Genomic DNA, 15837 nt, shown 5'->3' with positions numbered 1-15837 from the left:
ACAAAGTGCTTTTGTAGACTATCAAAGAGGGTGATTTTTATTCTGTTTATTTTCCAGTAATTTGGAACACAAGAAAAACAAATCTTTATAACTAATTACTGTACATTTGGGGGAATTCCCTTTTCTTTTTTTCTCATCTCTTTGTAAGCTCACAATGATTTCACAATCAAATGAGTGCACTAAAAATATTCTAGTGTGAGCAAAAAAATTTGCAATTATTTTTCCTTCCACTATTTCCTTCCACTTCCTTCCTTCTTGCCTGGTGCGTTTCAGTCCCAAACATACAGGTTCTGACATCTGACTTCAATAATCCCCTCCCCAGTTCAGCAGGTAGGAGTCAAGATGTTGAAGATTAACATGCTGCGTTTCCCTCCCTGCCTCTTCCTGTCTCTCCCAGATATGTGTTTCTGATGGGGCTCCAGGACCAAAATGAGAAGCTGTTCTATCGGGTGCTTGCATCAGACATCGAAAGGTTTATGCCCATCATTTACACTCCCACTGTGGGCCTGGCCTGTCAGCAGTATGGCAGGATATATACAAGACCGAGGTGAGACACAGCAGCAAATTCTTTTTAATAAAATAGTTCATTTTCAAGGTCCAAGTGTTGAATTTCTTTTGTTTATTTGCTGTGAACAGGCAGCTAGCCAAGGGAAAGTGAGTGATACAGTTTTCTCTGACTGTTCTCACCAAACTAGTTTTCCTCCACTCAGCTGTTAAGTGTTTTACTATATTGGCTGATATTTTTGTGTGGTACTTTTTGTCAGCATTTCTTCTGCTTGCTGTATATAATCAATTTCTCATGCTCTGAGCTGCTGTTCCTCACATTGAATAGTTTTTTGAGCTGCCTGGTCTGAGGTTTGTGACACAGATCGCTGTTTATATGTTATACTTGGTAAAGGGAAACATACAGACAAAGAGTTGAAAGTGGAAGTATGCAAGCCGCTATTGCACATCTCATTTTATCGATAATGAACATTAAAACTGCATATATTAAAATACCCTTCAAAAATGTTTTGATGCATACTTGAAGTGGAATAAATGTAGTACATAAGAAAAGGTTCAAAACACAAGGCATGGAAATGAAGGGTGTGCCTTGTTCACAGCATATAAAATCATTACATCTATGGGGAGCAAAGAGGAGATTATAAACTTCCTCTGATAAATACAGGAAAGCAACCAACAAATTGCAGTAGTACCTTGAGTTACGGGTTTAATTCGTTCCGTCATTAAGCTCATAACTCAAAACAAATTTTTCCACCTAGAATAACTACAATCATTTTAATCCGTTTCTGCCTTGTAAAAAAAACCCAAACCCCCAAAACTGTGAAAAAACAACCAATAGACATGCATGTTTTACCTGTATATAATTAATTATATATGATTTATGTAAACAATGATAAAGTATGAAAAGAAACACAAAAGTCACATGAACTATGTCTTTACTCTGTGAAAGAGAACAGGATCTGGTATCTATCCACGTACCAGCAGATTATCTTGATCAACCTACTACTAACGGAGTATGTCCTCATCAGTGTGTTTACAATACAAGAATTCCTGGATTGTGAGCTTCTTTTTATTGGCTGTGAAGAACTGGTGACTTGTTCAGGGTGTATCCCACCTCTTACCCAATGTCAGCCATGATCAGCCTGCAAAGAATAAATGGTTATAAAAAAGGATGGATGGAACCTTAACAGTTTTGTAGCTTGCAGAAGATTGCACTAACATCTAATGAACCTACAGCAAATCGTGACATGATTTGATGTATTGCAATGAAACCAAACACCCAAGGACCCTTAAGTAAGTACATATGCATGCTATTTTCATACTTGTCTTTGATGTTATAAAATATGAGCCAAATTTGGGCGTTGTGGCTCTTTCAGCTGGAGTTTTGTCAGGACTGCTGCAAGCTGCAGAAATCAGCCCAGAGTTTACCTTGAGGCGAACTGGCTGTGCGCCGAGCAGACAGATGGTTGGTTTTCATTGGTTTCCTCTTGTCATGTACCATGAACACACTTTCACTCTCTGACACACACACTTCCTTCCCCTTCCTTCCTGCATTTAACGGTGCTCAGGTCATTACAAGTGTTGGGTTTGTTTTTATTCTATTCAGACTGATAGGAAAAAGACCACCCTGCCCTTCACAGACTCTTAAGCTGAGCTGTTAATGCCGGTCACAATCATCACTGACAGGTCTGAAAGGACACATTTAAGCTAACAATCCACAGAGCAACCAACTGTGGTGAGTCGTTGTTGGTAGCCAGGCGGCATTTTGGTCAACGTGGAAAAATATCAGAAATTTTAAAGAAGTTTGATTTTGAAAGCATAGCTTAGTGTGGTGAAAACATATTTAGGAGTACTTCTAACACTTTTTTAGAGTATTGGTATGAGATTCAAGTTTCAGCATGTTCCCATATCCTGCCTTCACTCTTTAGCAAACAAGTAATTTTCTGAATGTTCTAAACACTTGACTAAAATAAAGACTTTAGCATGACTTTATATGAAGAACACCAATCGTTTCTGGGAACATTCAAAATACTTGGATACATATAAATATTTACAAGCACACAACAACAACCCAACACCCTGTTTTCATGTCCCTGCTGAACTATGTAAAAAATATCCCCAGCATACTTCACTTCCTCTCACTCCATGCGGACCAGGAGACTTATTTTGCACACTCTCAAATTTGCTCTGCAGAGGGACTGGACCTGCTGCCAGAGACCTCAGGGTTGAGAGTTTTGGCCTCCAAAAAATGTATACACCAGAATACACCCGAGACAAATCCCAATGTCTCTTAGCAGATTTTGATTTCGAGCCAGATTTCCCTCTGCTAACCATGCTTTGTGTATTTTTTACATATCATCTCTATGTTTGGTCAAGTTAATTTTGTGCTCTCTGGATGGTAATTTCAGGAGCAACTAGCTTTGGCAGCACTATAACTTTCTCAAGTGCTACCATGAGGTTGACAGATTTTTTGTTTTGCTGATTACAATAAAATTTCATGTATATTTCTGGTTCCCAGAGGAGCTTTAAGTTGCCATTCTGTGGTTTTGAGTGTGTCTTCACATTCAAAATTCGCCAACTGGATGTATAATCAGTGCTGGGCAAGCTACTTGGAAAGCGCAGAGAGCTAAGCTACCAGTTCCTCCACAACAAATGCAGCTTGAATGAAGTGAAGCTTCATTTCAATGCTGCACAGTAACTTATGTTAACATGGAAAAGTTTATTCAATTAAAACTTTTTTTGTTCCTTTTGAGCAATTTCATTCCAAGTCAGTGTTCAACACTGAAATGTCCAAACAGATTTTTGTATAGATTGTTACGTTACATGCGTTCTTCGTTCGCCTGCAGACAGAAGTAAGCTGGCCTGTAGCCTGAGCTCGTGTCTCAGCTGGGCATGTCTGAGGTGAGAGGTATTGTTCCTGTTCCTGTTCTTTCATGCACAAGGATTTTTAGTCAGCATTCACCTACAGAAATGTCTACAAAGTGTGAATGTGTCGTGTGTGTGTGTGTGTGTGTGTGTGTGTGTGTGTGTGTGTGTGTGTGTGTATGTGTGTATGTGTGTGTGTGTGTGTGTGTGTGCATGCGTGTGTGTGTGTGTGTGTGTGTGTGTGTGTGTGTGTGTGTGTGTGTGTGTGTGTGTGTGCATGCGTGTGTGTGCATGGGTGTCCTCCAGTAGGATCACCTCAGCAGCAGATTGGGGCTCTAATCACAGGCTCTCAAGTATAAAGACTTTCTGTGTGGAGGCAGCAGCGTCTCCTTGTCTTGCATGACTTTACGCGCTAATCTGCCCCATGGAGTCTAAACACTCCGACACTAGACTCTGTGCCGGAGGCTAAAGGTCAAGCGCCATTAAGTGTCAAAACACGGCTGATTCACTGATCTTTAGATAGGGCTGAAGCAGGAAGGAGAACTGGAAAAAAGGGAACACATTCACTTCATGAGAAGATTAGATGGTAACCTTACTCATGACGGACACAGTGTTTCAGCAGAGAAAGTTTGTCTGTGTTCATTAGACAAAGTTTGTTTCTGTTTCCACTATAAATGTGGGTTGTGTACTTTGTTTGACAGCTAAAAGCTCTTAGTTGTGATAAATGTTCATGTTTTGTAGCTGAAAAATGATCCCAATTATTACATTCAGGTAATTAGGTCAACTTAAATCATTGCCAGTGCCACCATTCCATCTGTGGTTCACTTCAATAGAGTGTCTAAATAAACGTAATAGAAACTTTAAACTGAAGAGTCTGCCTCCTCAAGGAGCTCTTGAGGGAAGTGACATGAACAAATCCATCTTACTGATGGAGACAGATGATCATTGGTAGCCCATTACGGAATTCATAGTCAGGGTAAAGAGAGTCTGCTATGACAACTGCCTGACAAGAGCTGAAAGTAAGACACAGGAGTCTTCCTACGCAGAGGTCAGGGTAAGACCCAGATCAATACATTCGGTTATGACATTCCTCCTGTATATGTGTACAAGAAAATTAATGGATTCAACATATCTATCAGTTTCATATATAGAGAGGGGGTTTAACTGACATTATTCATTAGCCTTGCACTGCCAATCAAATGTTCACAGTTACGATATACTAAATGAGGCTGATTTCACTAAATTAAAATGAAAAATAAAGTTATATAACTCTCTGCATGTTAGACATATTCAACTACAGTGCGCCCTCGCGCATTTGCGCATCAACGCTCGCGAATTCAACTCATCGTGGATTTTTAGTAGGTAGTCACATGATACTGTACTCAGAGTGTATTGGCTGACGGCATCCGGAAGTCCGTGAGTCCGGAAGGTGATACAGATAGAAGGTGGTTTAACATTAGTATGGGGAGGGTTCACAAACATTTAAATTACCATAAATTATAAGATAAATAGTTTTTCGCTATATCGCGGAAGTTGTTATTCGCGTGTGGTTCCTGGAACACATTAACCGCGAGTAACGACGATGCATTGTACTTTAATCTGAAGGAGTTCTTAACTCTCCTTGGTCATAAGCTTGGCTGTGTGTGAGGTGTAGGCACATTCATCTAAGCTGCATGGTTTTGGAGGTAGACGTTGGAGGACCCAGTATTTGCAGTTTGTTTGTTTTCTTGTGATTGGCAGTCAGAAAGGTTTGATATTTTCAGGTAAACGCCAGCAAAGTAATACCACAAATCATCAGAAATATAGGTATGCAATATTATGTCAGGATATGAAAGAACAGAACTATTAAATGTAACTTGTCCTATAATCAGCTACATACAAACATACTGTAAAATAACCAGGCTTGGACCATGATGAGGTCCTGTAAGCCTAGTTTTAAATCAAAGCAGAGGGTATGCTGCAGGTGATTATACAGGCCTAATGAAAGGCATCGGCTGAGATGTCAGTGGCACATGTTTGATGATGAAGTGTTCCAGACTTGTAGATTAGGACCTTTGAAGCTGTGATCTCACTCCATTCAGGACCACACAGATTTACAGTGCACGTGTCTTAGAGAAACCACTGCACTTGGATTGATGGGCGTCCAGGGCAAACAGAAAATGACCTTGTCGACTGAATTGTTATTGTATATATATATCATTATTGAACTATTATGACCTGTAATTGAATTTTAGAAGTCCACAGAGAATTTGTTCTCTGATCAAGACCCATTGAATGACCATTGCTCATGTATTTGTTTACTGCATTTTAGTCTTTTGTGGGAGAAGCCCATCCATCTACATTGAAACATTGGAAAAGTAGGAAGGAAAGAAATGGCTTTGTAATAACACTGACCTCATAGGTACGTGGCAAACATTTGGAATTAATTTCACCCTGAACTTTCAGAACCTTGTATAATAATATAGGGCTCATGTCTGAAGAAGTTTTAGAGCCAGGGAAAGCAAAGGAAATTTGGTGCACAGTAGTTTGTCAATCACACAGTAGTCTGTAACACAAGGATACTATTCAGAATCCCTTGTATAATACAATTAATTATTAATTATACCCACTATACATACACAGAAAGGTTACTGTTATATGTAAAAATATGAAAAATAATCAAACTAAATATGGGTTGACTAAAACCTGTGTCGATTCTTTGTGACATGGGGCAGATTGCTACAAGTGGTGCCACTTTAACAACCAAAGTTTGTTCCTCGGTCTCTAGGAAACAGCCTTGAAGTCATTGTAAATATATTCATTATACTTTAATGAATGAAAAACTGCCTGGATATCTCTGTCCGATCTCATGAAGGTCTTTGGGTTCAGTTAGAATTCAGTCATGATCTATGAACTCAGTGGTTGTCATAGGTGTCATCAAATGACCTGCAGTCAGTCAAGTTTAGATTTTAAGTTTGGGCAGCTGCAATTACTTTACATGAGCCATGAGACTGCTGCTGTAGAACTGAAATGCATGGTATCTGGTTTGTGCTGATGAAGCGGCATAAACCAGGTAAAATGCATGTCATGGTACTTGGTTTAAGGAAATTGGTTTTGTCCGCTGCTTATGCTGTTTATTAGATGTTTGTTGGGTAGATAACTGCTATATTTCTTTAAATTTTGACTTTAATTATCTTATCGCATATAAATAAATTTCATGGCAACAATCAGGCTGTTTAGTTCAATAAGTATAAATGTTCATGTTTTACCGAAACTTTTGATATTATTTGCTCCTATTTCATCTGTGAAAGTGAATTAGTACACACTCAACATTTCCTATATTAATTAAAATATAAAAAGCCATTTAATGTTACAGCAAATGAAAACTTTTGGTTGGAGGTTGGAGGGAGACAGAGAGAACCCTTGCTGACATGGTGAGGACATAAAAGTCCACACAGAGAGGAACTGACCCCGGAACCTTCTTGCTGTGAGGAAACAGACCTAAACACTGCACCACCATGCCGCCTAACTGTAATTTCAGTAGACTTTTTTCAAGATACTGACTGGTGAATTAATACATGGCTCTCCATTCCCACCACAAACAAAATTGTGGAGCACAGTTTTATCCAAACCATCTCCACTGGTCAAATTTTGGTGCACAGTATTTACATTTGACCGGCCCACACTGGAAAATGTGACTTGATGATGATCCCATGAAGCTCATTTGGTATTGTCTGACTCACAGTCAGACTTTTAAAGCCAACCCTCAGGTGTCTGAGCAGACTGTTCATTCAGGATATGTTAGACAAGTTGGCGACGTTCTCTGAAATGAATTTTATGTGAATTTCACAGTGCATTAAACATAAGAGGAAAATTTATTGAATGACAGAGGTGTTGGGTGAGGATAGGGTCTAAAGTTTCTCCTCAGTGTATACATCTAACTTTAATCTGTCTGTCTTGGGAAACTAGAGGGGCTATAAATCTAAGAAGAGGAAGAAGTCGATGATATAAATATGATGCCCTATGGAATAACTTTGTGGTTGGCACCTCCACTACTTTGTACTTATGTGCTCTGGATGTTTCAAAAATGTTATGTTTTCTCCAAAATGAGTCCTGTATGGGCCATATGACTTTAAAAAATGGAATAAAATTTAATTAACTTCATAATTACACCTGCCAAGGTTAAAATGTGCATGCAATTATTGTGTGGCAAAGCACTTGTTTGAGGTGGCTTAAAAACTAGGTTATTGCTGGCATCTCAGCAGAGTTGTTTCATGCTGCTGGCCTCACTCCTGTGTGACATGCAGCAGCCAGATGGGCAGGTATGATGCAAAGCAGTAATAGAATGGGACAAATACCACAGTCACTCTTATAGTTCAGGTCTCAGCAAATTTTAGTCAAGAGTATGGTATGTCAAAAATGTCATTATAATCTTCTATAGTATTATTTTGCATACAAACAAGTGACAAAGTAGCAGTCCAACTGGAAAATCTTTCCTGTAACTAAAATGCACAGCTCTTCATTATTGGAAAAAACTGTTGGTAGTCTGTCACGCTCTTTGACACACAAAACACCACCATTATGCATGGAAAAACAGCACAATAATTTGTCAAATCCAGCTTTGGTTCCCCCAGCCTTCATGGAAACTAAAAAAAAAAACTCCCAGAGTCACTTTCTAACCTTTTGGCATCTTGTAATTGGCAGCCCCTGGCATATTTTCTCCTGTCTTGGCAGTGTAGCGTAAAACCTGCGTTATGGTCTAATGGAATTATGAAAAAAAAAAACCTTTAAAAAAAACATCAACCCAATCGAACTGAAAGAGCTGCGACATTTACACTGATGAATTTCAGCAATGACCTGATGACACTGTTTGGACAGTAGTGCATTCGTAAAGATGATGGAGATTTACAGTTTGTGTTTGCTGAGCCCAAGTAATTGTTATATTCACTAAAGTTTTTGTTTTTCTTGACGTGGCACTTCATTTGTCAGGTTCAGATATAATGTGTTTTTTCTACCAAACCATAAATTCTTATGGGGCTGGGGTGGTGCAGGAAGACTTCATATGTTACATTACCTTAAAGACTGATCCAGTTATTTATGAAAAAATGGGTGAACATCCACATTAGCGTCATCATGACTAAATGCCTTTAAATAACTATCATTAAAATTGTTTAGATCTACATAATTGCACCATTAACACTGTTTTCGGCCGGAGACAACAAAAAAAATTTTTTTAAGTGTTTAAATGAGTACCCTATAAAGGGTTAGTAATAATAATAAATGCTGCATGACCTGGTTTTCCAGCCTGCTACATTGTGGGAAAACTAAAAATTATTTTTTTCTCTAAATTTCTTCAAAGAATACTTGGCTAAAAGGAAAGGAAAACACAATTTTCATGTCTGTTCTATCTCATTATGAAGCCTTAGAAAACTTGTCTGGGGCAACCCAAAGTAACAAAAAAAAACAAAAAACGTTTATAACAGAAACTGTGTTTTTGTAATCAACTCCATGAATTTATTTTCTTTAATCCAAACATAAAAATCAGTACTTTGTATACAAACCTGAGGGTGGTATCAGTCTTATCATTTTCCTGGCCATAAAGTCAATACTCACAAATGGCAACATATTTATTCATTTTTCTGTGTCTAAATGGAAAAAGACACACTTCATATGTTTAATTTGGAGGTATATTCCGAAGTAGTTAAAAACAGTTTTAAAAAGTCAGCATTTTGGAACATATTTATTTTCTCACAACGATTTATAGTTTTGATTTAGCAAAGAAGCAAAAGCCATGAGTAGAACTGGGTCAGTGTTGTGGTGATACGGACACTCCTTACAGCTGATAAGAGCTGAGACAGCAGACTTAATGATTAATAATCACCTTCTTATCTGCACTTAGATGCGCCATCTCTAAATGGTGTGAGGCAGACAGTATCTGATACTTTAAGCTCTGCCCGTTATTTATACAGTTAGAACTTTGCTCTACTGACTTAATGGCAGTGGTTAGAAAGCACCAGCAGATGATTTGTCTTTGTTTTGACAGCTCTCGGATCAGCTTTAGTTGTGAACAGTTGTAATTCTTTCATGCTTTTGGCCCAAGGTTAGAAAGTGAAAACTTGAAGATATCCATCTGCTGTAGTGGGCTCTGAGTTATGGTAAGAATCACCAAAACAGTGTGTCCAAGTGCTTCATTCAGTTTCAAACATAACAATACTATGAGAATCAGAACCAGGGTATTCTAAATGGTTCTCATCTAAATCTGAGGTCAAAAGGATTTTTTACTCCCTTTTGCTGTTATGGAAACACACCAAAACATATAACACACTTCAATACTTATTCACTAATGTACGTCTGATGCTGCTTTTCAAAATTCTTCCCATATACACATATAAATAATTTGAGACATGTAACCTGTTCTCATGCTTAACTTAAATACAGCAATTTGGTCTGTGGGACATTTGATTAATACTTATAAGATGTGACTTGTTAAGATTAATGTATCAATGGTAACTAACAGTCGGACTGAGGCTAAAACATAACAAAATTAATTTATTAATTTTACGCCGGATGCCCTTCCTGACGCAACCCTCTGTATTTATCCGGGCTTGGGACCGGCACAATAAGACACTGGCTTGTGTCCTCTTGCAGCTACATTAACAAAACATTAACAAAATTAATTTAAGTACGTAGTAAACTAAGATTGCCGTATTGTAAATTGACAATGTTTGTCAAATGTAATAATTTGACAAGTTGTAAAAAAGAAAGTATAAGGTTAAGTGGTTTTGCAAACACCTATTTGATCCCAACCTACTGTGAATATTGTAAAATCATTGTAATATCAATTAAGTAATTTCCCCCTTGGGGTTTCTGATTCTGATTAAATATAAATATGTGTGATAAATGTGACTTGTATGACCGTATTTTCACAGACCTCACTGCATGGTGATTTGATTTGGTGGTGATGCAGACACATTCTGTGTTTGACCTCTGACCTCACTAGAGGAATGGGGTTTGACCCAGGTGATGTTCTCTATGCATGTATTTTGATCTGTTTTAATCATTAGAGACTTGACCTCACACCTAGACCTCCGTACATCCACTCTGACTGAAGCCCCACAGCTCTAATGTCATTATTAGTGGGTTGAAAATGTTCACCTTAAGGAAACTAACATTTAACAGCACACAAGTTCTTCCTGCTTGATGGATGGTATAAAGGTATAACAAGTTCTCGTTCTTCCAAAAAAATGAAACTAAATATTAATAATTATAAATCCTGAATGAATCACAGACAGACAGAATCCGTGTTGTTATACAGGTATATACTTACCGGTATTTTACATCTGTTCTCGTCATGCTTCAATAGGAGCCATTCAGAAGCTGTCTCTGTTATGAAGTCATAATCTCACCTAATTCAAGGTATACACGATTTTAACTTACATTTTACTGTATAAATGTATGGTATACTACAAAACATGAGTATATTGTACATTCCATATCAGACATCCTGTTCATAACAATGGACTGGGGAGATGGAGAGATCCCCAAGGTAATTATAGCACTAGGATTGATAAATGCAGTGGGTGATGAGACCAGCGTACTTTGGGCCAAACCCAACTCACAGAACATCCCCAAACCACTGCACGTTCCTAATGGGTCTCATTAATTCAGGCAGACCACAAAAGGAAAAGTCAGAAGAAATAAAAAGCAAGTTGAAAGTGCCTCAACTAAAATTACTAAATAGCATTGAACTGTAGCATTTTCCACTCTTAAGTGTGACATTACCAATGTGCTAATTAACCCTGTCATTGTAAATATATATAAACTCACCGCTGATGGTTTTGTAGAAGAGAAATCTGCCAGATGTTGTAATCCGACACACCCAGCTGTTCTTCTGTCCGAGGATGTTGGACCAGTTTGAAAACACAATATTATTTCCTAATATAATGGAATTTTTTTGTTACTCAGCAGGAATTAGTGCTGAATGATTAACATCTGCGAGGAGCATCGTCTATTGGCAGGACATTCAGCCTTTGATTGTCTTACATGTCTTCTCTGATTGCATTGAAAGTTAGATGTTACTCCTGTTCTGTGCTTGCCTCCATTTTGTACCTTGTGTCTTAGAGGGGAATGGAATGATTTAAACAGGGATACAGTGTGTGAACTGCAACTGAGTTGAGGTGGGGGCATAAAATGGGGGGACAGTGGCCTCTTGGCCCTCCTACTTCCATAAGCCTTGACCTGATCTCTTCCAGGACCTACTATGAGGTCCCACATCACACTTCAATGCACATGTATGCAGTTCCACCAAACAACGTGTGTTCATGATCAGGTAAAAAAAGCCCTGTAGCAGCCTCGAATATTATGCTGGGAGCCCAAATTAAATCAGATGACATTAAACAATATTTTTTTATGATCATTCCATAATATTAACTGTATGGTTATTGTTGAAACCATGAAAACAAAAAACCCGAATCTTTGGAAGTAGCTATATTAGTGCAAACCACAATGTTCCTACCCTTTCTGACGTCGTCAGTGTAACCTAAAACATGAATTCTTTCTGAACCTAACCAAACACTAACCGCAGTTATTAAATATTTAGTAAACCGGCATACAATGTCACAGTTATCTTTTTCAGGATCCCCTAAACAAGACTGGGTTAATGGATTATGTAAGCACTCTAGAAATCACAAATTATCAGTACAAATATGAAGACTTGCCATACATTCCTGCAGATTGGAAAACCAAGATGGTAAAACGGACCATGTGCAAAAATTGTTATGCAGATTAGTCTATTGTAAATTAATGTATGATGGTTTTAGCTTCTTTAATAATAGTGTAAATAATAAAGCTATGAGCCTTTAATTAGAAATATTTAAAGCAATGCTCCATTCATTTCACATTAGACACTAACAGCTCACCCTTCAGTACCTCAGACATATAAATGTCAAGAGAATACGCCGTACCATAAATCATTTTCAATCATACCGAACTCTCTGCTCCAGAATATTATCTGAGCCTTCATTAAGGTGTCACCTGTGTGAAGTTCAATGTAATGCAGTGTTTTATCTCATCCTATCTATGATGCAAACACACCTGAAATTGCTGCTCAGGCTGAAGCTAGCTAAGATAAATCAGACAATTTTGAATGTGCCACAAAACCTCGCTCCTTCCCCAGATGTCAAAATGTGTTTGATGGCAAAAAGGAACATTGATGGAATATCTAGTTTCAGGGGGCTAAAACATCTCTAACAGGTACCTGGGTTGATCAAGTCTATGCCCCTGATATCTTCAGCAGGGCCTTTCTTCTGTTATTTGCCTTTTCCTGCCATTTGCTAGACTCTTCCTGTAATTATGTAAAGCTGACTAAAAAAAAAGCTGTACATCTACTTGTCTGAATACTTGCCTGGTTGTCCTTCACCTGGACAGCTAGAGGAGAAGACAGCCTTCAAACTCAAGAAATTCACACTGTCTGGTATCTTCACCTGCTGGTCGGTGTGTGTCAGTGATTCCTGCCTTTCAATGTTTTGCCTCGGCATGTATCCCAAAGTGATGAAAGGCCTATAAAATTGGCTAAATTTTATTCATTTTGGACTCACATTCTCAAGAGTTTCCCCTCTTTATGTCTGGAAAAGTTACAGAAGGAAAGATTGCTTGTTGTATTTAGGCCTGGGCTGATTTCAGTGGGCTGCAATGGAATGATTTGGGGGTGGGTTATGGTTTTCCAAGGCCAGGGACTGGAACTGGTTCCTTGTGTAAAAAGAGAGAGAGTGATTCAGCCAATGTGTTGAATACTTGTAATGTAATGGAATCCTGTCAAAGTCTGAGCGTGCCACGGAGGGTGGGAGGCCGAAGAAGAAGAGTGCATTGTCTTCAGAGAGTATGGAGAGAGAAGGGAGTGAAGGGAATGGAAAAAGAAGAGACCGGGAACAGAATTCTTGCCTGTCACATTTCATTTCTAAGTGATGAGAGCTGTGTGTTGAACAAAAATTGCCAGGCACAGATCTTGATGCTGAAATGAAATCCTTGAAGAAATAGATAAAAAAAAGACACCTCCAGACCTCCTGAAAAGATTTTTTGAAGGAAAACTGAAGTGCCTAAAGGCTTACACATAAGGATGGAAATGTAGATTATAGTTACATTTGTTGGGGAAACATTACAATATATCCCCATTGTCCTGCTCCCTTTGTCAATTCCATGCCATTTAATTTATTTTCTGTTCTCACAGAGCCCTTTGTCCTTTTCTCAGAGGCCTGCTAAACATTTAACTTCTTTGACAATCATGTTTTTCATTTCAACTAGTTATTTTTACAATGGGCTTAGCTTTCAAGAGCTCTGGCTGCAGTGTGAACACGGCCCTACCAGTATCCCTGCTCTACTCTTACAGATATTTTCTTCCTCTCTCCTTCGGTTGTTTTTTTTTTTCCTTTATGCACTGAAGCATGCATGTGTTATTTTTGATACCATTAGATTCACTCATTTGACATCAATCGCTTAATTAAGTTAGAAATGATCGGCATGAAAAAACCAAGTGCTCAACCTAAAAATTAAACTGGCATGGCATCCGGTTTTGTGCAAATTTTCAGTAACTTACAATTTATGCACAAACTGTAATTAAATTCTTTTCTTTCCATGGAAAAGCATTGCCTTGTTAAATAACACTCTCCAAGGTTGAGAGCTGTTCTCTCATTGCTTAAATATTGTGCTGCCTTCAGCTTGTGGTCAGGTACCACATCCAGTCCTAGACGTTACTTTGTCTCCTATTAGTGCATGTCTCTCCTCGTGTGTTGCTGGGATTGGCTGTCTCATTTGATGCTGATCTGGTCTTCAGAGGGGACTTACCTGATATGATGACAGACAGTTGTGTGTTAGGCCAAAGCCAGTATCTTTCCAGTGTTTTCACAAACTGAATCTTGACATTCAATACAAATAAAAACATGGAGCCACCCCAATAAAGTGGTTATCTTCACATGCAATCATGACAAAAAGTAACAAAGACTCCACTGTTATTTGGGTAACAAGTTGAAGCATCAGATCCCTTTGTCTTTCTGTTTGTCTCCTGTGACTACTGGGAAAGCACTGAGGATTGTGGTATTTGGTACATATGCCTGGTGCAGCATGTGAGGCTGGAAGAGGTTTTTCCGTCACTTCACCTGATGTGACCTAAAGTCCTACCCTTGACTATTGTAGAGACCGTTTGGAGGTTGTGGTTGGAACAAAAATAATTTCCATTGTTTTGTGTGATTTCATTATACTAACAAATTTTGTCTGCTACTGTGTTTTAACAAATGTATGGAGGAGTTGACGACTTCCTGTCAGAAAAGGTTTATGCATGTCTTAGTGTTTCCTTAAATTAATGATTTAGACCACCCACACTAGCACAGTATATTAGTTGAATGAGAAGTGTTTGGATTATGATTAAAACAAAATGGCTGTTTTCATGAAATATGGTGTCTGTCATAACAATGTGATAACTACATGGGTAACCAGTAGTCCTTGCGTGTGACTATCTGAACTCTGACCTTTCTACTGAAATTGTGCAACTAAATCTCACGCTGTTGGTGTCTTCACGTTTTTGCTGCATTTGAGGCCTGTAGAGCTTCCCAGCATTGATAAAATGATTTGTCAAATATCCCAGCAGCTGTTCTGGCAGAACGCTCCACTGTGTTAATTTTGGAGTGATGCTTCTGTCTGAACTTATTTTGAAAGGCTGTTGATAACCATGTGGGTTCCCCCACTGAATAGCTGCGTTCCACTCTCCTTCAAAAGTAAACTGTATGTTGGATACCCCTCTGTTTATGTTTCATGCTGTGCGGAAACTTTACAGCTCATGAAATTCGCAGTTTGTGTTTGCCTTATGATTTCTTTTGTGGGTGCATGCACAAAACGTTCCCACCATTGCTAATTGAGTGTGTATATAATACTGCTGCATACTGTGAGAGTGACTGGGGATTACGTCACTCGAAGAGCTAATTGTGTTTCCCTCTCTCTCCATGCGAATTCCTGTAGGTTTACAGTTAATGTCATGACCGCCCCCACACACAGCTTCACATGACTTATATATAACTTCCCTTGTTGCATAACCGTACCACTGCATCAGACAGCTTTGGGAAAATGAGAAAGTAATCAGTCTAACAGTAACAGTTGTCCTGGGTCAGTGAGAACTCCAGCTGGCTGACGGCTGGAGCACGAGCAGATGTGGAGAAACTATATGTTATATTAGTGCTATGTCTACTATGTCAGTGTTGTATAGAAAGATCAGCTCATCAGGGATGCTACTTGAAAATTAAACCAGATTAGTATATCCTTAACAGCTGTGATTTCATGGTTTTTAAATAATAATAATCTACAGTGTACAAAGAAAAATACTTAGCTTACTCATATAAATAGAATATAAAATATTTGCTAAATGTAAACGTCAGAATAGTATGTTATTTGTTTTTAATGATTAAGGCAGTATAGGCAGAAAAATCAAATATCTGCATATGCATC

The 15837-nt window shown here is 38.4% G+C and overlaps 1 protein-coding gene across 1 annotated transcript in view; it reads left to right on the top strand.

Annotated features, from left to right (window-relative positions):
- Positions 1–15837, top strand: part of me1 (malic enzyme 1, NADP(+)-dependent, cytosolic) — a 107785-nt gene that overhangs the window by 65684 nt on the left and 26264 nt on the right. Inside the window, exon 3 of the mRNA XM_068324628.1 lies at positions 398–547. Coding sequence (XP_068180729.1) covers positions 398–547 — 150 coding nt within the window. The remainder of the gene's footprint in view (positions 1–397; positions 548–15837) is intronic.

The sequence above is a fragment of the Antennarius striatus genome, chromosome 9, assembly GCF_040054535.1.
Source record: "Antennarius striatus isolate MH-2024 chromosome 9, ASM4005453v1, whole genome shotgun sequence".
In the NCBI taxonomy this organism is placed as follows: Eukaryota; Metazoa; Chordata; class Actinopteri; order Lophiiformes; family Antennariidae; genus Antennarius; species Antennarius striatus.
Note: the sequence above shows the minus strand (reverse complement) of the source record. Positions and strands in the feature narration are given on the sequence as shown.